This window comes from Aythya ferina (genome assembly GCF_964211825.1).
Source record: "Aythya ferina genome assembly, chromosome: 1".
Classification (NCBI taxonomy): domain Eukaryota; kingdom Metazoa; phylum Chordata; class Aves; order Anseriformes; family Anatidae; genus Aythya; species Aythya ferina.
In genome coordinates this window covers 181,357,563-181,384,002 of record NC_140296.1, presented here as the reverse complement: position 1 = coordinate 181,384,002, position 26,440 = coordinate 181,357,563, and the positions used below count along the sequence as shown (strand labels likewise).

The following is a 26,440-nucleotide window of genomic DNA, read 5'->3' as shown; positions in this document are numbered from 1 at the left end:
GGCCGCCGCCATTTTCTGAGAGCGCCGAGGGGGCTGCGCTCAACGGTTGCAGCGGCAGCGGCGTGCGGGGGGGGGGGTGCGCTGATTGCGGGGCGGCTGATGAGCCCACACTCATTAGTGTGCCACAGCGTGAGGTGAGGGGGTCGGGGGGTCTCCTTTAGTAATAGGAGAGAGTAGCGAAAACCTTGCGGTAAGAAAGCGTAAATTGTGAGTAGCGGGGTCGCACGGTTTGCGCGACAGCCACCTGCCTCGTGGGACGTGTCTGCCGGCAGCCCTCCCTGTGGTTACGAGCCACTTCGTGCGTCTGAGTTTGTGAAAAATGAAGAGATGGCAATCAAAACCTAATTATAGCGGGGATATTTTCTTACCATTAGCGCTGAGAATATTTAGTATAGTATAGTACTGCTTTCAGGGGAGGAGATACAGTCCTCTGAAATACTTTCTTCTCTTTCATCACTAATAAGAGTACAGCTATTAAAACCTTAATTTTTCTTTCTAGGATGAGTCCTCACGGCTTTATCAAGCCTGTTTGCATCTGGCAGTGTTGCTCTCTGACCAAACTGGTTGATGTACCCAGCCACTGCTGTCAGTTGCTTATTGGTATATTGGCAGTTCTTCGTTGTTTCACACCTCATCTTTAGAAGGAAGAGCTAAAATAATAATAATAAAAATGCCCTTTTGTTGAAACTTCAGCCAAGTAAATCCAGCTTGTAAAACGTGAATTCTATGAGCAGCTATTTCAGAGCATCTCCCTAATTAGCACAACCATTTAATGGAGAAACAGAGAAAAAAATGCATTTTTAGCTAGGTGTATCTCTTTTCTTCCAGATACCGTAGAAGAATTGGTAGGATTTTATTTATGAGACAGTGATACAGAGTAAGCATAATTCATCCCTGGAGGAAGTGTTTTCTCTCAAGTTATTTTTCAAGTGGCAGCATGCTCAGCCACAAAAGCATCTGGATTGCAGCAGAGACAGAGGCACTATGCTCCCTGCCAAATATCATAGGTTTCAGAGTGGGATCAGTAAAAACTGATTAGAGAGGCAGCTGTAATTGGTAAGGACAGTGGTAGGTAGTTGGGCTGAAATTTACAGTTTTATGCTTTGAAGTTACAGTCTTCTGATGGGACCTGTGAATACAGATAGCCATTTAAGCACTGAGCTACTGAGAGCCAGCGCAGGGACGATGAGAAAGACGCAGAGCGCTTGCGAGAGGAATTGGAGACGGCTAAAGCTGAGGTATGGAAAGGATGCACTATAGGGATAAATCTGAGAGCAGTTGTGCTTTCTCTTCCCTTCTTCCACCCTTTCTGCTGGTGACCAACACAACACGCCTTTGCAGGAGGAGAGCAAGACAGCACCGCAGCTGACCTTTGGGACTTAATGGAACATCTGCTATATCCTCCGTATACTTGCACCCACACATCAGCTTTGACCAGGAGAGAAAAGGCCTTCCTCCAGCAGCTCTGCCAAAATGGCCTCCTGAGGCACTGTTTGCAAAGCTTTCAGAGTAACGGCAGGAAGAGCATTGGTTGCTCGTGCCTACTCCGTTCTGCACTGCAGCGCTTCCCCCCCAACACACACAATAGGCGTTCTTTCTGGTGTCTGGGTAGAGGCGTGTTTGATGTCCCATGAGCAGAGGAGCATTTCGGGCAAGAGCGTCCCTAGCACCTTTCAGGCCAGTCTCCCTGCAGAAGAACCGAGGAAAGATGGAAACTTGGGGAATCCTGTCAGCAGTGATCTAAAAGCTGTTCTGTTAAAAGACGAGCCTGCCTTTACTTTGCTTTCAATACCAAGTCAGAGGGTGACAAACACCATCTTGACGCCCTACCCCTTTGTGCTTTGCTCTCCACAGCTCAAAGAACTTCCGCAGCAGCTGGAGATGGAGTCTGAAAAACGCAGGCAGCTAGAAGCACAAAATTGCGACCTGCAAGAAAAGCTGTCTGCTCTGTGTGACTCTCAGAGAAAACTGGAGAAGACCAATGGCCAGCTGAGAGAAGAGGTGGCATATATCAAAGATCTTCTGAAGACGTCCAAGGTGGGTCACGAGCAAAAGCAACAGCATGAGACAGAGATAAGAAAGGGCCTGACAAGGAACAAGTGCTCATACCAGAAGTCGCAGGACATATTTGTATTTGGGGTCTTGCCCCTCTTTCCTTCTGTGAGGCGTTGTTCTCCACTGGCGCAGAAGTCACTGTACTGAACAGAATTATGTATGGAGCCTTTGGAAAAGGCTTACTTTCTCCTCCTGAGAAACAGGATCGTTGACCTGTGGTAGTTTCCGTGTTCTGCCTTGACTGCTGGTGGTAGTGAGGAGGCAAGTGCCCTGCCCTTAGTGAGGCTGGGCCCTTGAAACTGGCTATGTGCGACTGATGGGGGGATGGTTCTCTTCTTTTTTGTGGTGATGGAAATTTCATTATCTTCTTCAGACACGGGCAGCCTCCCCAGACATGCAAGAACTGTCAAGATCTCCTCCTTGTGCTTCTCCGAGCAAGAAGCCAACGCACAGAAGCAGAGATGCTGAGTCTGAAGAGGAGGATGGAGGGAGAAAGACACCGCAAGAGCATACTTTTCCAAATGAGTCTGTTGAGGCAAAACTGGAAAGGTACAAGCACTACTATCGGGAGGAACGAAAGCTCAGAAGACTTCTAGAAAATGACCTGCAAAGGTATGTCTAGACTGCTTTTTGGAATGTGAGCAAGATGCTGCTTTTTCCTTGTACGTTCTCCTCCTAAAAACCCTTTTGTAGGTCTGGTCAACATGATGTCAGTAAATATGCCTACAATTGCACAGTCCCTCTCTGCGCCTGCTCTTCGCAACTTGTGAAACTCACAAGACACATCTGCAAAAGGCTTGGTCTGATTCTCACAATGGAAATAACACATTTGCTGTTCACAGAATGCTCCTGGTCAGCAAGGGAGACAAGCAGATGGAATCAGAGGGAATGGTCACATGGCCATTGGAAAGGAGAAGCAAAGCCCATAAGGGAGAAGGGAAGACGACAAAGACCCGCACTACATGACATGGTTTATTAAATGCCAAAGTGGGCGACAGAACTTGGAATTAATGGCAGGCTGTTATCTGCACAGAACCGCTGCGTTCTTGCCAGCATGGTGGGGGCAACGGCTGCTCTTGCTCACTACCCGAATTAGGGGGCTGAAGTGTTGGCAAACTTCTTCCACCTTGGTAGAACCACGCCTTGTTTTCTGGACTGGGACGTCCTCTGCTCCACCTTCATCTGATCTGTAATAATGTTCAGCTGTGAAAATAGGGAAATGCAAAATAAGGAAATGCACGAGGCAGGAACACATGTTTTCACCTCCAATTACCAGTATGCGAAAAGTTAGTGAAGGAAATTCCAGAAGCTACACACGGAACGTTGTGAGCTAACCTGCAAAGGACTATTGCACACCAGTGTTGTTAGCCTTAGTCCTGTGCAGCCCTCTTCATCCTCGAGTGTCCCTACTCCCTAAGCACTCAAACTGGGCATTCTTTGGAACACTACTCCTAAAATGCAGCTTCCGCATTCACCTTGAAAACGTTGAAAAGGATCTGCCTTTGAAAAGGCAAACATCTTCGTGCTGCCACCTGGCCCTACCGCAGCCTTCGGTGTGGCATGTCTTTGTCTGGTGCCTGTTCTCTCATTACCATTTGTACGGTCATTTTGTCTATTCTCCCTTTCCATTCACTCTTTCCCTTATGGCTTTGCAGAAGAAGAAGGGCACTCTGTATTCTGCACCCCCGCCATGACCAGAGGTCTTCAGCCCTCCCCCATACAGTTGTGTACTCTTCTGATGCTTAGCAGTTGTTTTAGCATAAAGACGGTGTGTTTTGGACCCACAAAGGGATTCTAACTTGAGGCTCAGAAGCATAAGCTTGCTCACAGATACTCTTTCCGAGAGGTTGAGAATAACATTTATGAATGCTGACCTTAGCCACGCAGGCTTCAGTGGTGCTTCCGGTGGAGCTTAGCGTTGCTTTTGTCTAGACTCTGACGAGCTCTGAAAAAGTCAGATGCATGCAAGAATTATATTTGGTTACAGTTTGGCAAAGCTACTCTCCAGGTCTTTGACCAGCGTTTGACTTCTGAGAGTGGAAGGGATTAATGGCGTCTAAACACAAAAACATCATTTGATTTGAGGTTTTTGGAGAGCCTGCATCCATGGTGCAGAAGTATCGCCGATGCTGTGGATTTATGTGGCTTCTTCTGGAAGATGCATCACCTGCATAAAGAGTCAGGGATATCCTCCCCTGCCTAAGGAAAACTCCAATCTCAGACTTGCTGCCAAAATGGCAGCCAAAGCCATAGACTTCACAGAATCAGGTTCTGCTCTCTAGAAGGCTCATACTTCTTTAAGCATTCTTAGTTTGTTGCCACGACAATAGGACATGCAGTTCCTCTTTTCTGCCTTACATCGCTGTATTGGGTGTGCATGGCAAGGTTTGGGTTGCAAGGGGCTGCAGAGTTGGCCTCTGTGAGAAGGATCTCCACGCTGCAGCCCCCCCATGGGTGGAGGAGCCCCCGGTGGAGCAGGTGGCTGTGGCCTGGAGGAGGCTGTGGCTCATGGAGAGCTCCCACGGGAGCAGGCCCCGGGCCGGAGCTGCAGCCCATGGAGAGGAGCCCGCTGTCGTGGTTTAACCCGGCTGGCAGCCAAATACCACGCAGCCGTTTGCTCACCCTCCCCCCTCCCTCTCTGGGACGGGGGAGAGAAATGGAAAGTGAAGCCCGTGAGTTGAGATAAAGACAGTTTAATAAGACAGGAAAATAATAATAACAAAATAATAATGCCTTGTTTTCTGGACTGGACTGGACCATGCTGGCAAGAACGCAGCGGTTCTGTGCAGATAACAGCCTGCCTGTAATTCCAAGTGCTGTCGCCCACCTTGGCATGTAATAAACCATGTCTTGTAGTGGGGGTCTTTGTCTTCTTCCCTTCTCCCTTCTGGGCTTTGCTTCTCCTTTCCAATGGCCATGTGACCATTCCCTCTGATTCCTTCTGCTTGTCTCCCTTGCTGACCAGGAGCATTCTGTGAACAGCAAATGTGTTATTTCCGTTGTGAGAATCAGACCAAGCCTTTTGCAGATGTGTCTTGTGAGTTTCACAGTACCAAGGGAAACTCAGGGGCAAGCTAGGGACAAGGGCTTGGGATGGCAAAAGGGAGAATACACAAAGACAGAGGTGTCATTTGCCTCCTGTGGCTAGAAATGGTTCCCTTGCAAAAGGGATAGCCCACGACAAGCGGGGGACCTCAACCACACTGTCCATGAGGCTGGCAGAGAGCTTTAATGCTGTGGCCAGATTTCTGAATGCAGGGCAAATGATTTGTAGGCTTCAAACCAGCATCCTCTGAGCAAGGTGTTCTCCTGGGAAGGAGACTCGGGCTCTCCCATATAAAGAGATCTTCTGACACTCATCTGGCAAATTCGGGGAGGGCTGAAGGGATAGAGGAAAACACCACCTGCGTGCCCACTGCATCCAGCAATTCCCTCTATCCCCTGAAGTCCCTTTTGGAAGCCTCCAGGCTTCTCTCAGCAATTTCGTCACTGCCAGCCTGAATTCTCACCAATGGGGAAAAATCGGAGGGGCTAACAAGGTCAGGAAGTTTCCTGGGAATGGCCTTGACCCGAGCCCCAGGTAGGCTTCAGACTTCCCTATGGGTAGGGTCTACCTGACATACGGGGCCCTCTGTTCCCTTCAGAAGGGAGTCGCCTACAACCATTACCCTTCTTTCCTTCTGGCTGGAGGAAGTCTTGAAGCATGGAGTCGACTTGCCAGGTCCTTGTGGCTCCCTCGCCTGCCTCCAGTGACCTAGATGAGGAAAAGCGCCTTGCCACCGTGATCCCCTGCTCCGTCACAGCACGCGACTGCCTCGGACTGTGAACCTCTACAGAGGGAGAAAGAGAAGGGAGCAGGGGGAACTTCTCATCCACTGTGAAGGATTCACATTGCAAGACTCCTTGTTGGCCTATGCAGTGACTGTGGGACACACCTCTGTGGTGGTTTTACTCCGGTGGGCAGCTGAGCTCCACCACAACCGCTTGCTCACTGCCCCTCCTCAAAGAGAGGAAAGGGCTCAAGGGTTGAGACAAGAATGGGGAGATCACTCAACAATTATTGTGAAGGGCAAAACAAACTCAGAGTATGGAAATTAATAAAACCTACTGGCTATTATTAACAAGCTACAGAAGTTAGAAACAAAGGAAAGAAACCAAAACCACCTTCCTCCCATCCACCCTCTTCCACCTTCTTACCCCAAAGAGCATGGGGGAATGGGTGCTGCGGTCAGTCCCTGATGCTTTTGTCTCCACCGCTCCTTCACGGTCACCCTCTGCCCCTGCTCCACGTGGGGTCCCTCCCGCGAGACGCCCCGGACACAGCCTGCGGGGGCTGCCCACAGGCAGCAGCTCTTCAAGCACTGCTCCCACATGGCTTGGTACCATGGGGTTGTAATAAATGACTAAGTCCCAAATAGGGTTACAATCAAAGTTTACAATTTATTAAATGTATAGAGGTAAGCAAACAGTGCTGGGTGCACCGGGAGTCTCTGCTCCACCAAGATGCACACAAGTTACATCAGGCGGCTGGTTTTTATGCTCCTAGGCTAACACATATTCATCATCACTTTTGGAAAAGGCAGGGTTATTATAATTAGTTTCCCGGGACCTGAACCATCCCACAGATACATGTGTATCAGTCTCTGGTGGTCCCGCTGGGGATCGCTCATACTGAAGGCTCGTAGTCTTCCTCCCAGTCTTTGTCCTTTGGTCGTTCTTCAGCTTCCCCCCTCTCCTTATTTAGTAGTCTCTGGGCCAGATGTTAGAAAGTTGTGTCTCATGCAATAGTCAGCAGTTATCTCAAAAAACTCCCCCCTATTCTCTTATCTCCCAAACCCAAGTCTCACGGTTTACCCTCCAAACTCTCTATCAACACGAACTGCTAGAGCAGTCTTTTGCAAGATACAAGAACTATATACACTAATCACTCTGTTTCTCTTGGAATTGTGGTTCTTTATAAAGGGTATGTAAGACAGGTCACATTACATTATGAGGCCCAAGCATTGTTCCACATTGACACGAATCAGATGAACGTGTTTCACAGGGTCCATCCCGCAGGAGCAAACTGCTCCAGCACAGGTCCCTCATGGGTGGGTGGCAGCAGCCCCCAGACCCCCTGCTCCTGCGCGGGTGTCCTGGTTTCAGTTAGAACAGAATTAATTTTCTTCCTAGTAGCTGGTGGAATGCTGTGTTTTGGCTTAGGATGAGAAGAGTGCTGATAACACCCCGATGTTTTAATTGTTGCAGAGCAGTGCTTATACCAAGCCAAGGACATCTCAGCCTTTCGCTCTGTCCTGCCAACAGGCAGGCTGGGGGTGCAGTAAGAGCTGGGAGGGGACAGACCCAGGACAGGTGACCCAAACTAGCCAAAGGGGTATTCCATACCATCTGACGTCATGCTAAACAATATATAGGGGTGGCTAGCCGGGGGGAGGGGGCCGGACTGCTCGGGGTTAGGCTGGGCATCGGTCAGCGGGTGGTGAGCAATTGCATTGTGCATCACTTGTTTGTACATATTATTATTACTTTCCTATTATCACCATTGTAACATTATTATTATTATTGTTATTATTATTTTGTTATTATTATTTTCCTGTCTTATTAAACTGTCTTTATCTCAACTCACGGGCTTCACTTTCCATTTCTCTCCCCCGTCCCAGAGAGGGAGGGGGGAGGGTGAGCGAACGGCTGCGTGGTATTTAGCTGCCAGCTGGGTTAAACCACGACAGTCTTTTTGGCGCCCAACGTGGGACTCGAAAGGTTGAGATAACGGCAGATCTGACCACAGTGTGTTAAACTAAAATTGGTGTAAGTATTAGACCTGCTTAATAGTCACTTGTCATAATGCTGATTGCTTTAATCTCAACTCTGCTGCGCCTGTTTTCCAAATTGAGTATTATAGTGCATTATTTTCTGTATTTGCTCTCTGTCATGTTGTTTATCCTTTCCGGGCCCTGGTTTCAGATCATTATGGTACTGAGTGTTGTAGCAATGGCTTATGAGACGATGAGATATCTGGTCATGACTCTAACTTGGTATTTGTACTCAGTAACATCGTCGACTCTGTATTTTGGAAACTGTATCTTGGAAACTATTAGCAATTATTCCTATTGTTTTTTTCCATTAGGGAGTCAATCTGTGGAGGGGAAAGGGGAAGATATTTTTTCTTACTTGATTACTCTCCCTTTCTCCTTCACCACCCCTGTATCCTCCTGGATCACTATGCCTTCCTCCTTCACCACCCTCTTACCCTCCGAGCTTGCTACAATAGCTCTGGAAGATATTGAATATCCTTGGGATACTCAGACCAGCATAGTCTTGTTGTTCTGCCTCCTGAATGCACTTCAGGTTCTGCTTAAAGTTAAACAACTACTTAGGAAGCTCATCCGGAGATCTGCCCGGAGGCAGTATAGTTGTGGGTGGCAGGGAGTATGGGAGGATATGGGCAGGCATCTAGAGCAGTTGGCACCCCCAGTGTTTTGGAAATTCACCCCTGAACAACTGCAAAATCCTCAAAAACTGGCAGAATGCTTGAGAAAAAGGTGTCATGATTCTGGCAGTTCCAAAGTAACACAAATCATTGTAACATGCTGGGGCCTGGCTCATGCCTATCGAGCTGCCATTGATACTGCTATCAACTTAGTGACAGACCCTGCGGCCACTCCAAGCCCTGTGACAGATCCAACGGCCACTGTGACCCCTACGGTGGACTCTGCAGCCGCTCCAGTCCCAGCTTCTGCAGATGCTCCAGTCCCAGTTCCTGCAGATGCTCCAGTTCCAGCTCCTGCAGCCGCTCCAGTTCCAGCTCCTGCAGCCGCTCCAGTCCCAGCTCCTGCAGCCGCTCCAGTCCCAGCTCCTGCAGCCGCTTCAGTCCCAGCTCCTGCAGCTGCTCCAGTCCCAGCTCCTGCAGCTGCTCCAGTTCCAGCTCCTGCAGCCGCTCTAGTTCCAGCTCCTGCTGCTACTCCAGTCCCAGCTCCTGCAACTGCTCCAACTCCGGTTCATGCAGCCACTCCAGCTCCGGTTCCTGCAGCTGCTCCAGCTCCTGCAGCCGCTCCAGCTCCTGTGGCTGGGTCAGAGAAACGAGCAGTAGCAGTGCAAGCTGCCCCTGTAGAGAAGGTGAAAAAATGGTATAGAGATTCAGGTCGTTTAGAACACAGAGAGTCTTCTGCCAAATCTAGGTATAGAGACGACGGAGACGACGACGACGCTGGGCCATCAAGGGTTCAGGAGGAGGAAGATGAGGATGCCGAAAAATCAACAGTAACTACCCGAAGCCTAAACGAGCGTGAGTTACGAGATGTGCGAAAAGATTTTGGTCGCTGTATAGGTGAGCAGCTTGTCACCTGGCTGCTCCGATGCTGGGACTCTGGAGCCAATTGTGTGGAATTAGACGGCAGGGAAGCCAAGCGACTGGGATCCCTTGCTAGAGACGCAGGCATTGACAAAGCAATTGCAGATGGAGCACAATCTCACAGCCTCTGGAGGCGTCTCCTCTCAGCTGTGAGGGAAAGGTATCCCTTCAAGGAAGAACTTTTATGTCTACCAGGCAAGTGGACCACTATGGAGAAGGGAATCCAGTACCTGAGGGAATTAGCCGTACGGGAAGTGATTTATGAGGATCCAGACCTCAGACAAACATCCAAAGATCCAGATGAAGTCAGGTGTACACGACCCATGTGGCGGAAGTTTGTACGGAGTGCACCATCATCATATGCCAGCTCATTGGCAATAATGGCCTGGAAAGAGGATGAGGAACCCACAGTGGATGAAGCGGCTAAACAACTCCGGCAGTACGAAGAAAGTCTCTCCTCTTCCTTACAGGCCTGCGTCTCAGCTGTGGAGAAACTTTCTGAAAAGGTTCACCAACTTGAAGAGAATCTATCATCCTCCCCACCTGAACCAACCAGTGTCCACCGACCAAAAGAGAACACTTGGGAGAAACTTTCTGAAAAGGTTCACCAACTTGAAGAGAGATTATTCTCCTCCGCACCTGCACAAAGCAGTGTCTCAGCTATCAGGGGTAGGCGTTCATCCACACAAGGAAGACGATATGGTGGGTACTCACCCCGTGCCACCCTGTGGTTTTACTTACGAGACCATGGAGAGGACATGAGAAAATGGGATGGAAAATCTACTGCGACCCTAGAGGCACGGGTACGTGAGTTGCAAAAGAAAACTATCAAGAAAAAGGGATTCTCTGAAAAGTTTGCTGCTCCAACTTCCAGCAGACAGTCCTTCAAACACAGAAATGAAGAAGATTCTGACCAGGATTAGGGGAGCCCTGCCTCCAGCCAGGGGGAGGAAAGGGACAATCGAGTTTATTGGACTGTGTGGATTCGATGGCCTGGCACGTCAGACGCACAGAAGTATAAGGCTTTAGTAGACACCGGTGCACAATGTACTATAATGCCATCGAGATATAAAGGACCAGAGCCCATCTATATTTGTGGAGTGACAGGCGGATCTCAGCAGTTGACTGTATTGGAGGCTGAAGTGAGTCTGACTGGGAATGAGTGGGAAAAGCACCGCATTGTGACTGGCCCGGATGCTCCATGTATCCTTGGCATAGACTATCTTAGAAGAGGATATTGCAAGGACCCAAAAGGGTTCCGGTGGGCTTTTGGTATAGCTGCCTTAGAGACAGAAGGCATTAAACAATTATCTACCTTGCCTGGTCTCTCAGAGGACCCCTCTGTTGTGGGGTTGCTGAGGGTCGAAGAACAGCAAGTGCCAATCGCTACCACAACTGTGCACCGGCGGCAATATCGCACTAACCGAGACTCCCTGATTCCCATCCATAAGCTAATTCGTCAATTGGAGAGCCAAGGAGTGATCAGCAAGACTCATTCACCTTTCAATAGTCCCATATGGCCAGTGCGAAAGTCTAATGGCGAGTGGAGACTAACAGTGGACTATCGTGGCCTGAACGAAGTGACGCCACCACTGAGTGCTGCAGTGCCGGACATGCTGGAACTTCAGTATGAACTTGAATCGAAGGCAGCCAAGTGGTACGCCACAATTGATATCGCTAATGCATTTTTCTCCATCCCTCTAGCAGCAGAGTGCAGGCCACAATTTGCCTTCACTTGGAGGGGAGTCCAATATACTTGGAATCGGCTGCCCCAGAGGTGGAAACACAGCCCTACCATTTGCCATGGGCTGATCCAGTCTGCGCTGGAGCAGGGGGAAGCTCCTGAACACCTGCAGTACATCGATGACATTATTGTGTGGGGTGACACAGCAGAGGAAGTTTTTGAGAAAGGGAAGAAAATAGTCCAAATCCTTCTGAAAGCCAGTTTTGCCATAAAACAAAATAAAGTCAAAGGACCTGCACGAGAGATCCAGTTTTTAGGAATAAAATGGCAAGATGGACGTCGTCAAATCCCAATGGATGTGATCAACAAAATAACAGCTATGTCTCCACCAACTAACAAAAAAGAAACACAGACTTTCCTAGGTGTTGTGGGGTTTTGGAGAATGCACATCCCAAATTACAGTCTGATTGTAAACCCGCTCTACCAAGTAACCCGTAAGAAGAATGAGTTTGAATGGGGCCCTGAACAACGACAAGCGTTTGAACAAATCAAGCAGGAAATAGTCCATGCAGTAGCCCTTGGGCCAGTTCGAACAGGACCAGATGTAAAGAATGTGCTCTACACTGCAGCCGGGAAGAACGGCCCCACCTGGAGCCTCTGGCAGAAAGAACCTGGGGAAACTCGAGGTCGGCCCCTGGGGTTTTGGAGTCGGGGATACAGAGGATCTGAGGCCCGCTATACTCCAACTGAAAAGGAGATATTGGCAGCATATGAAGGAGTTCGATCTGCTTCGGAGGTGGTCGGTACTGAAGCGCAGCTCCTCCTAGCACCCTGATTGCCGGTACTAGGCTGGATGTTCAAGGGAAGGGTCTCTTCTACGCATCATGCAACTGATGCTACGTGGAGCAAGTGGGTTGCACTGATTACTCAGCGGGCTCGAATAGGAAACCCCAGTCGCCCAGGAATATTGGAAGTGATTATGGACTGGCCAGAAGGCAAATACTTTGGGATATCATCCGAGGAGGAGGTGGGTCGTGCTGAAGAAGCCCCACTGTACAACCAGTTACCAGAGAATGAAAAGAAATATGCCCTGTTCACTGATGGGTCCTGTCGTATTGTGGGGAAGCATCGGAGATGGAAGGCTGCTGTATGGAGCCCTACACAACGAGTTGCAGAAGCTGCTGAGGGAGAAGGTGAATCGAGTCAGTTTGCAGAAGTGAAAGCCATTCAGCTGGCTTTAGACATTGCTGAACAAGAAAAATGGCCAGTTCTCTATCTCTACACCGATTCATGGATGGTAGCAAATGCCCTGTGGGGATGGTTACAGCAATGGAAGCAAAACAACTGGCAGCGTAGGGGCAAACCCATCTGGGCTGCTGCATTGTGGCAAGACATTGCTGCTCGGGTAGAGAACCTGGCTGTGAAAGTACGTCACGTAGATGCTCATGTGCCCAAGAATCGGGCTACTGAAGAACATCAAAACAACCAGCAGGTGGATCAGGCTGCTAAGATTGAAGTAGCTCAGGTGGACCTGGATTGGCAGCATAAAGGTGAATTACTTATAGCCCGATGGGCCCATGACACCTCAGGCCATCAAGGTAGAGATGCAACATACAGATGGGCTCGTGATCGAGGGGTGGACCTGACCATGGACACTATAGCACAGGTTATTCATGACTGTGAAACATGTGCTGCAATCAAGCAAGCCAAACGGTCAAAGCCTCTTTGGTATGGAGGACGATGGCTGAAATATAAATATGGAGAGGCCTGGCAGATTGATTACATCACACTCCCTCAAACTCGCAATGGCAAGCGCCACGTACTTACAATGGTGGAAGCAACCACCAGATGGCTGGAAACATATCCTGTGCCTCATGCCACCGCCCTGGGCCTTGAAAAGCAACACTATCCTGGGCCTTGAAAAGCAACACTATCCTGGGCCTTGAAAAGCAAGTTCTATGGCGACATGGTACCCCAGAAAGAATAGAGTCAGACAATGGAACTCATTTCCGAAACAACCTTATAGACACTTGGGCCAAAGAACATGGTATTGAGTGGGTGTATCACATCCCCTATCATGCACCAGCCTCCGGGAAAGTTGAACGATACAACGGACTGTTAAAGACTACATTGAAAGCAATGGGCGCTGGGACATTCAAAAATTGGGATACGCATTTGGCAAAGGCCACCTGGTTAGTCAATACTAGGGGATCTGCCAACCGAGCTGGACCTGCCCAATCAAACCTGTTACGTACTGTAGATGGGGATAAAGTTCCTGTAGTGCATGTAAGAAATATGCTGCGTAAAACAGTCTGGGCTACTCCTGCCTCAGGAAAAGGCAAACCTATTCATGGAATTGTTTTCGCTCAGGGACCTGGATACACTTGGTGGGTGATGCAAAAGAACGGAGAGGTCCGGTGTGTACCTCAAGGAGATCTAATACTGGGTGAGAATAGCCCATGAACTGAATTGTACCATGTTAATTACTATATAATACTGTATGTTATCACTACTATGACTACTGTAGGTGACTAATTAGAATGTATGGAAAAGAGTGTAACCTGAGCATGACATAAATGGTATGGAATAAGGGGTGGATAGATGTCCTGGTTTCAGTTAGAACAGAATTAATTTTCTTCCTAGTAGCTGGTGGAATGCTGTGTTTTGGCTTAGGATGAGAAGAGTGCTGATAACACCCCGATGTTTTAATTGTTGCAGAGCAGTGCTTATACCAAGCCAAGGACATCTCAGCCTTTTGCTCTGTCCTGCCAACAGGCAGGCTGGGGGTGCAGTAAGAGCTGGGAGGGGACAGATCCAGGACAGGTGACCCAAACTAGCCAAAGGGGTATTCCATACCATCTGACGTCATGCTAAACAATATATAGGGGTGGCTAGCCGGGGGGAGGGGGCCGGACTGCTCGGGGTTAGGCTGGGCATCGGTCAGCGGGTGGTGAGCAATTGCATTGTGCATCACTTGTTTGTACATATTATTATTACTTTCCTATTATCACCATTGTAACATTATTATTATTATTGTTATTATTATTTTGTTATTATTATTTTCCTGTCTTATTAAACTGTCTTTATCTCAACTCACGGGCTTCACTTTCCATTTCTCTCCCCCGTCCCAGAGAGGGAGGGGGGAGGGTGAGCGAACGGCTGCGTGGTATTTGGCTGCCAGCCGGGTTAAACCACGACAGCGGGCTCCTCTCCATGGGCTGCAGCTCCGGCCCGGGGCCTGCTCCCGTGGGAGCTCTCCATGAGCCACAGCCTCCTCCAGGCCACAGCCACCTGCTCCACCGGGGGCTCCTCCACCCATGGGGGGGCTGCAGCGTGGAGATCCTTCTCACAGAGGCCAACTCTGCAGCCCCTTGCAACCCAAACCTTGCCATGCACACCCAATACAGCGATGTAAGGCAGAAAAGAGGAACTGCATGTCCTATTGTCATGGCAACAAACTAAGAATGCTTAAAGAAGTATGAGCCTTCTAGAGAGCAGAACCTGATTCTGTGAAGTCTATGGCTTTGGCTGCCATTTTGGCAGCAAGTCTGAGATTGGAGTTTTCCTTAGGCAGGGGAGGATATCCCTGACTCTTTATGCAGGTGATGCATCTTCCAGAAGAAGCCACATAAATCCACAGCATCGGCGATACTTCTGCACCATGGATGCAGGCTCTCCAAAAACCTCAAATCAAATGATGTTTTTGTGTTTAGACGCCATTAATCCCTTCCACTCTCAGAAGTCAAACGCTGGTCAAAGACCTGGAGAGTAGCTTTGCCAAACTGTAACCAAATATAATTCTTGCATGCATCTGACTTTTTCAGAGCTCGTCAGAGTCTAGACAAAAGCAACGCTAAGCTCCACCGGAAGCACCACTGAAGCCTGCGTGGCTAAGGTCAGCATTCATAAATGTTATTCTCAACCTCTCGGAAAGAATATCTGTGAGCAAGCTTATGCTTCTGAGCCTCAAGTTAGAATCCCTTTGTGGGTCCAAAACACACCGTCTTTATGCTAAAACAACTGCTAAGCATCAGAAGAGTACACAACTGTATGGGGGAGGGCTGAAGACCTCTGGTCATGGCGGGGGTGCAGAATACAGAGTGCCCTTCTTCTTCTGCAAAGCCATAAGGGAAAGAGTGAACGGAAAGGGAGAATAGACAAAATGACCGTACAAATGGTAATGAGAGAACAGGCACCAGACAAAGACATGCCACACCGAAGGCTGCGGTAGGGCCAGGTGGCAGCACGAAGATGTTTGCCTTTTCAAAGGCAGATCCTTTTCAACATTTTCAAGGTGAATGCGGAAGCTGCATTTTAGGAGTAGTGTTCCAAAGAATGCCCAGTTTGAGTGCTTAGGGAGTAGGGACACTCGAGGATGAAGAGGGCTGCACAGGACTAAGGCTAACAACACTGGTGTGCAATAGTCCTTTGCAGGTTAGCTCACAACGTTCCGTGTGTAGCTTCTGGAATTTCCTTCACTAACTTTTCGCATACTGGTAATTGGAGGTGAAAACATGTGTTCCTGCCTCGTGCATTTCCTTATTTTGCATTTCCCTATTTTCACAGCTGAACATTATTACAGATCAGATGAAGGTGGAGCAGAGGACGTCCCAGTCCAGAAAACAAGGCGTGGTTCTACCAAGGTGGAAGAAGTTTGCCAACACTTCAGCCCCCTAATTCGGGTAGTGAGCAAGAGCAGCCGTTGCCCCCACCATGCTGGCAAGAACGCAGCGGTTCTGTGCAGATAACAGCCTGCCATTAATTCCAAGTTCTGTCGCCCACTTTGGCATTTAATAAACCATGTCATGTAGTGCGGGTCTTTGTCGTCTTCTCTTTTCCCTTATGGGCTTTGCTTCTCCTTTCCAATGGCCATGTGACCATTCCCTCTGATTCCATCTGCTCGTCTCCCTTGTTTACCAGGAGCATCCTGTGAACAGCAAATGTGTTATTTCCATTGTGAGAATCAGACCAAGCCTTTTGCAGATGTGTCTTGTGAGTTTCACAAGTTGCGAAGAGCAGGCGCAGAGAGGGACTGTGCAATTGTAGGCATATTTACTGACATCATGTTGACCAGACCTACAAAAGGGTTTTTAGGAGGAGAACGTACAAGGAAAAAGCAGCATCTTGCTCACATTCCAAAAAGCAGTCTAGACATACCTTTGCAGGTCATTTTCTAGAAGTCTTCTGAGCTTTCGTTCCTCCCGATAGTAGTGCTTGTACCTTTCCAGTTTTGCCTCAACAGACTCATTTGGAAAAGTATGCTCTTGCGGTGTCTTTCTCCCTCCATCCTCCTCTTCAGACTCAGCATCTCTGCTTCTGTGCGTTGGCTTCTTGCTCGGAGAAGCACAAGGAGGAGATCTTGACAGCTCTTGCATGTCTGGGGAGGCTGCCTGTGTCTGAAGAAGATAATGAAATTTCCATCACCACAAAAAAGAAGAGAACCATCCCCCCATCAGTCGCACATAGCCAGTTTCAAGGGCCCAGCCTCACTAAGGGCAGGGCACTTGCCTCCTCACTACCACCAGCAGTCAAGGCAGAACACGGAAACTACCACAGGTCAACGATCCTGTTTCTCAGGAGGAGAAAGTAAGCCTTTTCCAAAGGCTCCATACATAATTCTGTTCAGTACAGTGACTTCTGCGCCAGTGGAGAACAACGCCTCACAGAAGGAAAGAGGGGCAAGACCCCAAATACAAATATGTCCTGCGACTTCTGGTATGAGCACTTGTTCCTTGTCAGGCCCTTTCTTATCTCTGTCTCATGCTGTTGCTTTTGCTCGTGACCCACCTTGGACGTCTTCAGAAGATCTTTGATGTATGCCACCTCTTCTCTCAGCTGGCCATTGGTCTTCTCCAGTTTTCCCTGAGAGTCACGCAGAGCAGACAGCTCTTCTTGCAGGTCGCAATTTTGTGCTTCTAGCTGCCTGCGTTTTTCAGACTCCATTTCCAGCTGCTGCGAAAGTTCTTTGAGCTGTGGAGAGCAAAGCACAAAGGGGTAGGGCGTCAAGATGGTGTTTGTCACCCTCTGACTTGGTATTGAAAGCAAAGTAAAGGCAGGCTCGTCTTTGAACAGAACAGCTTTTAGATCACTGCTGACAGGATTCCCCAAGTTTCCATCCTTCCTTGGTTCTTCTGCAGGGAGACTGGCCTGAAAGGTGCTAGGGACGCTCTTGCCCGAAATGCTCCTCTGCTCATGGGACATCAAACACGCCTCTACCCAGACACCAGAAAGAACGCCTATTGTGTGTGTTGGGGGGGGAAGCGCTGCAGTGCAGAACGGAGTAGGCACGAGCAACCAATGCTCTTCCTGCCGTTACTCTGAAAGCTTTGCAAACAGTGCCTCAGGAGGCCATTTTGGCAGAGCTGCTGGAGGAAGGCCTTTTCTCTCCTGGTCAAAGCTGATGTGTGGGTGCAAGTATACGGAGGATATAGCAGATGTTCCATTAAGTCCAAAAGGTCAACTGCGGTGCTGTCTTGCCCTCATCCTCCAGAAACAGACCCTTTTTTATACCTACTAAAAATACACTTAGGAGGTTCCTGCCTTTTATAAATAGAAAAAAAAAAATATCAGAAAAATAAAAAAAATCAAAAACAAAATTAATCTTCATATTACAGTGCCTACACACAATGCTATTTCCTTTCAAATAACAGAACTCTTCGAATGGCAGTGAAGCCACGAGAATGCTACGAGCCTTTGGACTAAGAATGGGCCACCACAAGGGCACTTGAGGCCTTCTACAGAACCTTCTAAAGCACACGTGTGCCTTAGCAGCACCTCTCAGTAACGAGGGGAAAGGTAGCTAAAGGGTTCCATGCAACTGAACAAGACACCCACGGCAGCTCAAAAGCACTTCTTGGTCCTCGACATCAGGGTGCCCCTGGCTAGGGAAAGACAGGCTGAGACAGCGGCTGGTGAGCGGCAAGTTACAAAAGCGTCACTGGCTCAACTCCTAAGACAGGGCTCCAGAAGTGATCTTGGGCAGAGCCAACTTCAGACAGGTGGAGTTGCTCCTGCCAGACCTGAAAAGTGCTGTGGGCCTGTGCCATGGCCTGTGAAGCCACTGAGCCCGCCAGCCTTGCTGTGACTCTCAGCTCGTCCTTCCTCCACAGAGCAGCCTGCCCTCAGAGTGCCCTCACAGATACTGCTCTGCACGTTCATTTTGACTCATAACGACAACTGCATCTGCGTTCACCTGCTATGGATGACAACAGAAGGAGCACCAAGGAGAGAACAGACAACTCACAATACAAGAAGCAGCATGGAAAAGAACATCACAGGCATGAACATTAACAGACAAAAGAAAAAATCACAAAATCCTGCAGAATCCAGAGCTCATGTTTACCTATCACATAGCCAGTTTCAAGGGCTCAGCCTCACTAAGGTTAGGCCACTCTGCCTCCTCACTACCACCAGTTGTCAAGGCAGAACCCAGAAACTGCCCCAGGTCAACCGTTCATTTTAATCTGGTCGACACCAGTTCTCAGCACTCCGTTTTTACCTCAGAGCTAGTACTAAGACATTTTGCCTCTGTAAGACAGTGCTCTGCTTGTAAGCCTTTTCCAAAGGCTCCATACACAATTTGCGGGGACTTCTGTGCCAGTGGAGAACAACGCCTCACGGAAAGAAAGAGGGGCAAGACCCCAAATACAAATATGTCCTGCGACTTCTGGTATGAGCACTTGTTCCTTGTCAGGCTCTTTCTTATCTCTGTCTCATGCTGTTGCTTTTGCTCGTGACCCACCTTGGAAGTCTTCAGAAGATCTTTGATGTATGCCACCTCTTCTTGCAGCTGGCCATTGGTCTTCTCCAGTTTTTCCTGAGAGTCACACAGAGCAGACAGCTCGTCTTGCAGGTCGCAATTCTGTGCTTCTAGCTGCCTGCGTTTTTCAGACTCCATCTCCAGCAGCTGCGAAAGTTCTTTGAGCTGTGGAGAGCAAAGCACAAAGGGGTAGGGCGTCAAGATGGTGTTTGTCACCTTCTGACTTGGTATTGAAAGCAAAGTAAAGGCAGGCTCGTCTTTTAACAGAACAGCTTTTAGGTCACTGCTGACAGGATTCCCCAAGTTTCCATCTTTCCTCGGTTCTTCTGCAGGGAGACTGGCCTGAAAGGTGCTAGGGACGCTCTTGCCCGAAATGCTCCTCTGCTCATGGGACATCAAACACGCCTCTACCCAGACACCAGAAAGAACGCCTATTGTGTGTGTTGGGGGGGAAGCGCTGCAGTGCAGAACGGAATAGGCACGAGCAACCAATGCTCTTCCTGCCGTTACTCTGAAAGCTTTGCAAACAGTGCCTCAGGAGGCCATTTTGGCAGAGCTGCTGGAGGAAGGCCTTTTCTCTCCTGGTCAAAGCTGATGTGTGGGTGCAAGTATACGGAGGATATAGCAGATGTTCCATTAAGTCCCAAAGGTCAACTGCGGTGCTGTCTTGCCCTCATCCTCCAGAAACAGACCCTTTTTTATACCTACTAAAAATACACTCGGGAGGTTCCTGCCTTTTATAAATAGACAGAAAGCGAAACCAAAACCCTCACAAAAGAAACAAAGGAGTAACAAACAAACAAACGAAAGACAAAACGGGAACTTAATCTTCATTTTACACTTCCTAGACATGATGCCATTCACTATCATTTAACAGAATTCTTCAATGAGCCACCACAAGGGCACTTGACTCGTTCTACACTACCCGCTATGTTTGACAACAGAAGGAGCACCGAGGAGAGAACAGACAACTCACAATACGAGAAGCAGTATAGAAAAGAACAACACAGGTACAAACATTAACAGACAAAAAAAAAAGAAATCACAAAATCCTGCAGAATCCAGAGCTCACCTTTGCTGTTAATTTATCAACTTCACGGGCCCCCTCAGAGCAGCTGCTCGTCATGTCTTCTGCAGTATTAAACTGGGTCTCTCTTTCTCTGGCCTCATATTTGCTTAGTTTCTGCAGAGCTGCGTCCAGATGCCTCCTTAACCTGCGCAGCAAGTTAGTCAAGAAAACAATGAGGTGAAGGAACTACCAGCCTGTTTCACATTCTCAGACATAAACAGCATAGAGGTGGCTTGCTTCTTCTTTAACGTGCTTGACAGACCAGGAGTTACTGAGAAAAACCAGCATTCCAGTGCCACAGATCACTTGGAGGGTCCACCTTGCGCCTCAACGGAGGAACAAATGGAGAAGGGACTTCCTTCCCTCCCAGGAGACTTGCAGGGCAACCTGCATTTGAAGTTCTTTTGGCAGCTCTGTAAAAGCATAGGCACGCTTACAGAAGAGCCTTGTAAGGCCTAGCGTGAGGCTTGAATTTGCTCACAGACAGTTACCCTCACCTCCTTTTACAATCAGCCTCCATGAAGCTTGATTTCTACTCTATGGGATCTCTCTTTAAAGTGCTAACAAGCCATACCTGTCACATTCTCTCTGCAGTTCACTGTTCCTTTTCATTTCCTGCTCGAGACGCACTTCGACTGGGCTTTTCAACTCGACCTGCTTCTTCTCTTTCCTTCTCTCACACTGACACTTTCAAAACAGAAGAGATACATTGCATAATCAGGCTGGAGATCTGTTACTAGTGAGGTTCCACAGGGCTCCATTTTATGAAGAGTCCTCTTCAATGTTTTCATAAATGATTTGGATGAAGGACTTGAAGGCTTTCTGAGCAAGTTTGCGGATGATACCAAATTGGGTGGAACTGTTAAGTGTGGTGAGGCCTTGCGGAGAGATCTGGAGAAATTAGAGAGCTGGGCAATCATCAACAATGTGAAGTTGAACAAGAGCAAGCACTGGATTCTGCACTTGGGAAGGGGCAACCCTGGCTACACGTACAGACCGGGGAAGAGATGCCGGGAGGCAGTCCCGCAGAAAGGGCTGTTGGGGTTTTCATCAACAGCAAGCTGAGCGTGAGCCAGCAGGGTGCCTTGGCGGCCAGGAAGGCCAACCGTATCCTGGGGCACATCAAGAACGGCCTGGCTAGCCAGTCAAGGGAAGTGAATGTCCTGCTCTTCTCTGCGCTGATGCGGCTTCACGTAGAGCACTGGGTGCAGTTCTGCGCGCCACAGTTTAAGAAAGATATAAAGCTGCGAGTGAGCGTCCAATGGAGGGCAACAAAAACGGTAAATGGTCTCCATGATCCTTGTGGGTCCCTTCCAACTCGGATATTCTATCATTCTCTGATGCCGTCTGCTCACAAGGAGGTGGCTCCTAACGCACTGCCTTGCACCTCCAGCTTATGAAAAGCTCCTCCAAAGGCCCGTTGTGTTGGTCACCAGCAGAAAGGGGGGAAGAAGGGAAGAGAAAGCACAACCGCTCTCAGATTTATCCCTATAGTGCATCCTTTCCATACCTCAGCTTTTGCCGTCTCCAATTCCTCTCGCAAGTGCTCTGTGTCTTTCTCATCGTCCCTGCGCTGGCTCTCAGTAGCTTCAGGTGGGGCTTCTGATGCAGACAGACTTTCAGGAGCACCAGGAAGCTCCAGCTGCAGCTGTCTGTCTCGATCCTAAAGAAATGGGGTTCCGTGAGCATGACAAAGTCAGTGAGAACATGGGAATATGAGCTGTGCTTTTACTCATTAGCTTCTACAACGAGGTCAGTCTTCTGACTGAAACAAAGCATTGGAAGCACACCACCGCCGGGCATCTGCACAGCTGGGGACCTCTCTCCATCTTTCTTAGCCTCAACTACCAGCAGCTCTTTGTGAGGGTTTCTGTTTCTTAAAACACAGGGGAGGCTTAAGGTTTTTTCTCTTCTTGGAACATAGGCTGAGAGACTGGGCAGGGGCTTTCTGCCTACACAAAAAGGCGGGCAGCGGAGAATGGACTCTGCAGAACTGTTGTTGCCTCCAGGGGCATTTCAGCACTTGCAAAGCAGAGGCCAGACTTCTTCTGCCAGAGCTTAAGCATGGCCTGGAATCTCCCTGCAGCTTCTGAGAACATGCTCGCAACCAAGGAATGCACACTGAAAGCAGAGCTGCAAGCCCTCAGTGCTATTCTCTAGTATGTCTTCGTTGTTGGCCTTAAAAATTGCCACGTGAAGGTTACCAGAGCGCTGGTGAGGTATGGTGAAAAGCAACAAGCCACTCCCAGCCAGCCCCTTTGAGAAGCTCAGAAGATTTTAAGCAGTGGGAAGAACCTTTGCTGCTTCATTATGTAGAATATGCTTCCCCTCGACTGGAACTGTAACTGGAAGGCCAGCTGCAGTGAGACCCAGGTCTCCTAGCAGTTTCACCAGCTCAGTGCAAACTGAAGAGCTGGGCTGGAGCACAAGAAGTTCAAGGGCCCCCAGTCACAAACATGTGGCAGAGGCAGCAACAGAGGGAAGCGAGCCCAGAGGTAAACTTGCCCCAAAGTAAGCGAGCCAAGTGGCAGCCAGTGGGCCCTTCACAGAAAGTACCTCGTGATCCGTGGGCAATTCAGCCTCTTCCTCCTGCTCTGCTCCTACAGCTGGCAGGGCGCCTACAAGGGACGGACAAAGCAAGACAGTGTTAGCATTCCTGGCACTCTGCGTTTCCCTGCCAGTTAAGCCCTGACCCCAAATATGGGAAAGGGTCTGACATCAGGCCACATTACTTATCCTCATCAGCTCTTCCACACTACAGGATCCTACCTTCTCCATCCAAAGCACGTATGTGCAATAGAAAACGCTCAGTCCTCCGAGAGCAGATTTTGCTGGGGACTGCTGTGTCTTGTGCAGCATCAGCAGAAGCTTCTCCCGTCTTTTCACAGCGTGCGCGTTCTACCAGTTTCATGGCAATGCTACGCGTAGAAAGAGAGAACGTACAGGCAGTCAGATCCAAAACATCCTTGCTCAGGATCCTTGCTCTTGCCGAGGACAGCAACTGACTTGGAACCGGTTCAGAACTGTCTGTGTGCGGTGTCAGTCTCCCCATGATGGCGGACCTGCTACGCCACCAGGGATCTCTTTGAGGGTTTATCTGAAGGGACACTGGTAAGATCTCCACTGAAAGAACAGGCGCCCCTTCCCTGCTCAGTGGAGTGGAACTGGGCTTAGCAACACAAGCGGGATTTCTAGGAGAGCCTTGTGGGTGGAAGTTCTCCTCTACTTCCAAATCCTCTCTTGACTTGGGAAGGAGACATGAGAAGACATCACTGAGCCCAGCTTCAAGAATGGTCTGAAGATATCATTAAGCCTTTGTGCATCTACCACAAAGAGCGACAAATCAGCATGGACAGTCTGACAACTCAGCCGCTCTGACAATGACGTACAAAACACTCACCCAACGTGTCCCGAGTGGAGTGCACAATCCACAGCTGTTTCGGGAGCGGTATCTTTGCAAGCAATCTTGGCACCATAGGAAAGTAGTAGCTCTATTACATCCATTTCCCCAACAGAAGCGGCAAACATAAGAGCAGTCCTAAAGCATCCAAAAGATGATTTATGAAACATAGCAGCATTTGCAGGCTCTGTGTTGTTATTATTCTACCCCCTGTCTACTCCCCAAACAATTCCCTCCGCGATTCCTACAAGCTCAGGGAAAGCAAAGCCACACACAGGGGAGTGTTGCAGGACTGAGGCTGGAAGGCACCTCGGGACGCCTCCTGGCCAACCGCCTCCCCAGAACAGAGTCAGCCCAGACCACGAGTCCAGACCACGTTGCTCAAGGCTTCTTCCACGCTGCTCTTCAAAGCCTCCAAGGATGGAGGCTGCTCAAACCCCTGGCACCACCTGGTCCCCTGATTAACCTTCCTTATGCCGAGAGGGTTTCTCCTAAGCAGCTCTGGGAAGGCCTCTTGTTTCACTTAATGCCCATTGTCTCTCGGACAACACTGACTCTCTTTCTCCCGATCCTTCCAGTGACAATGCTAAGGAGACCGACATGTGGAATGGAGCAATGCCTCACCTTCCAAACAAATTTTTAGCACACGCATTCGCTCCTTTTTGAAGAAGAAAGTTTACCATCTCTTTATGATTGCTGGAGATGGCAAGAAGAAGCGGGGTATTTCCCTCCTGAAAGGATAAAGAATCCCAGTCAGAACAGCCCAGATGAATTAGGTGCCTTTCCCAAAGAGCAGCACTACCCAAATCGAAAACTTACCCAGTCCTTTGCTTCAAGGTGTGCACCATGCTCAACCAACATCTCTGCTAGAGATGTGTTAGGAGCTGCGGCAGCCAGGTGAAGGGCAGAGTTGCCTCTGTAAACTTGGAAGTTTGGGTCGGCATGGTGCTCTAGCAGAATCGCCACACATTCTTCATGCTGGCTCTCCACTGCCTGCAAACAACACAAAGAAAAGGAAGGACTTGTGCCATGTTTCACTCTGTCACAGTTACAGCAGCTTCCCAGTGCTGGAAGATAAGAGCATCTTCCAAGACGAGCTCGTGTACGCCTATTACGTGCCGATTACAACTTTCAGGTTTCTCTACAGGTTGGTGTGAAGAATGCAGCAAGACACTTGTCACTTGAAGCACAATCGATAAAGCCCCACTTAGAGCAGAGTAACGTGTTCCACATACCTTCATCAGTGGCGTTCTGCCAGTGTTGTCGCAAAGGTTCAGCAGGCACTTCTCTTGCACCAGGAATCGAACAACATCTGCATGGCCGTTCGCACAAGCAAGGTGCAGAGGTGTCCTAAAACCAAAATAAATTAGCTTTCCACAGGCAGGCAGTGCCCGAAATCACTCCCGGCTCTGGAACACGCGCAGGGCCACAAGTCTCCACTTGCCAATGCCAAGCGGAACGTAAGCTTTGGAGGCTGTGGAACTTCATGAAGACTCTGAAGTCTGTGTAATCCTCCGAGTTTTTCCACAATCAAAACAGCACAAAAGCGTCAGAAGGGTGGTGACCGCCGCGACGCTGATCACCCACCAGACAGGAGAGAACTGCTAATGCCCGAGCGGCTGCTAAACAACCCCACAGGGAGAGGACAGGGCGGTGGCGGTCGGCGGCACACCCTTCGAGCAGCGCTCGAGCCGCCCCAGCAATTCCAAGCAAAGCTGGATTTTTCCCCTCTGCCAGATGAGAGGGAAAAGCCCTCGCAGTGATCAGCCCTGACCCAGGCTTCCAGGGGAGGCGGTGCCCTTGCTGCCGTGCTCCTGACTCTGCCCTGCACTTCAGCCGTCTCTCCGCGCAGGGCTGAAGGCTTTGCCAAGGGCTGCTAGGAGCACGTTCTCCTGACTATGGCCAGTGCCAGTGACTGCCTGGCCGGACAAGGCCCAGTCTCAGCCCTCCATCGCCTCAGCTCTTGCTGACACCTGCTGCAGAAGGAGGGTTGGTGCCAGAGCCACGTACGCAGTGGCACCAGGCTGAAGCTCACACGCCACGGGAGAGCGGTCCCAGCCCAAGCCTTTAAGATGCCCCCCAGCCCCTCACCGCTTTGCCTGGTCCAGACGGTTTTTGCGTAGTTTCTTCAGCCACCAGTGCTGTCTCAGCCGGGCCAGGTCGCCATGGGCAGCCGCGCGGTGCAGCCCATGCAGGCCCTCCTCTGGCAGCTGGTGGGCATCGCTGTCTCTGGACAGCAAAGTGCTGCTGGGCATCGGATGCTCCTGGTGCCCCAGGAGCCTCTCCATGCTGCAGCAAGGATGTGGGCACAAGCCCACCTGGGGCCACTGGAGCCCTGCGGGCCCTGCTTGGGTCCGACACGGACAGGCGCAGGGGCAGGGGAGCCGAGCCCCGAGCAGCGGCTGTGGCCTGGCGCTCCCAGGCAGGGCAGGGACGCACCGAGACTCCCAGCCAGGGCAGTGCTCTTGCTCCCACAGCAGAGGCAACAGCACTGAGCACTGCTGGGGGCAGGGGTGCATATATACTGTGTCTCAGCATTACGTCACATGATGTCACAATGGGCGTCATCAGGGGCGTCACTAGGTGTCACAATGGGCGTCACTAGGTGTGGCCTTAGGTTGGAGGGCCACACTCCCTCACAGTCCTGCAGTGACTGCGGCAGTTTCTGGCTCCTGCCTTCAGAGCTCTTTGTGCCTCAGTTGACATTCTTCCGCAGCGTGGATGGGGATCTCGGGCCATGCGACGGGGCTGGGCTCCTCAGGAGGCATCGAGAACATGCCTGGCTGGCAAGGGCACTGCATTACTTCCCTGGGGCCATGGTTGAGCTGGCACCTGCCCCAGTTGTACTGGGTCTGGCTGGGATGGAGCTAACATGCCCTGCAGCAGCTCATACAGGGTTGTTCTCTGCACTTGTACAGAATCATTAAGTCTGGAAGTTGCCTTCAGGATCATCTGGTCCAACCATCACCCTACTACCAATGTCACTCACTAACCCACGTCCCTAAGCGCCAGGTCCAACCTTTCCTTGAACACCCCCAGGGACAGTGACGCCACCACCTCCCTGGGCAACCCGCTCCAATGCCCGACTGCTCTTTCTGAGAAGAAATGTCTCCTAATTTATA

The 26,440-nt window shown here is 49.8% G+C and overlaps 2 protein-coding genes across 3 annotated transcripts; one reads left to right on the top strand and one right to left on the bottom strand.

Moving 5' to 3' along the window:
- Positions 1-211: 211 nt before the first annotated feature.
- Positions 212-15,900, top strand: LOC311439476 (uncharacterized protein). 2 transcript variants are annotated; one of them, XM_084525203.1, is made up of 4 exons: positions 212-2,037; positions 2,429-2,667; positions 14,915-14,985; positions 15,657-15,900. In XM_084525203.1, exons 1-3 carry the CDS (start codon positions 1,624-1,626, stop codon positions 14,967-14,969), a joined length of 708 nt encoding a protein of 235 aa, XP_084381329.1. In that variant the 5' UTR covers positions 212-1,623; the 3' UTR covers positions 14,970-14,985; positions 15,657-15,900. The 2 variants fall into 2 exon arrangements, with proteins under 2 accessions (XP_084381329.1, XP_084381328.1); XM_084525202.1 differs by lacking the exons at positions 14,915-14,985; positions 15,657-15,900 and adding an exon at positions 5,700-6,179.
- Positions 15,894-22,970, bottom strand: LOC311430309 (uncharacterized protein; the record flags this gene model as incomplete). Its single annotated transcript, XM_084506829.1, has 9 exons — positions 15,894-16,017; positions 16,248-16,486; positions 16,878-17,060; positions 18,832-19,014; positions 19,922-20,063; positions 20,493-20,605; positions 21,429-21,581; positions 22,475-22,536; positions 22,862-22,970. The coding sequence occupies 9 exons, from the start codon at positions 22,968-22,970 to the stop codon at positions 15,894-15,896; spliced, it is 1,308 nt and encodes a 435-aa protein (XP_084362955.1).
- Between the last annotated feature and the right edge of the window lie 3,470 nt (positions 22,971-26,440).

Excerpts from the sequence above, each read along its gene's own strand:
- LOC311439476 (XM_084525202.1), top strand. The coding sequence starts at position 1,624 with ATGTCCCATGAGCAGAGGAGCATTTCGGGCAAGAGCGTCCCTAGCACC. Across the intron at positions 2,038-2,428 it reads ATCTTCTGAAGACGTCCAAG|ACACGGGCAGCCTCCCCAGA; the intron begins GTGGGTCACGAG and ends TATCTTCTTCAG. Across the intron at positions 2,668-5,699 it reads CTAGAAAATGACCTGCAAAG|AAGGGAGTCGCCTACAACCA; the intron begins GTATGTCTAGAC and ends TGTTCCCTTCAG.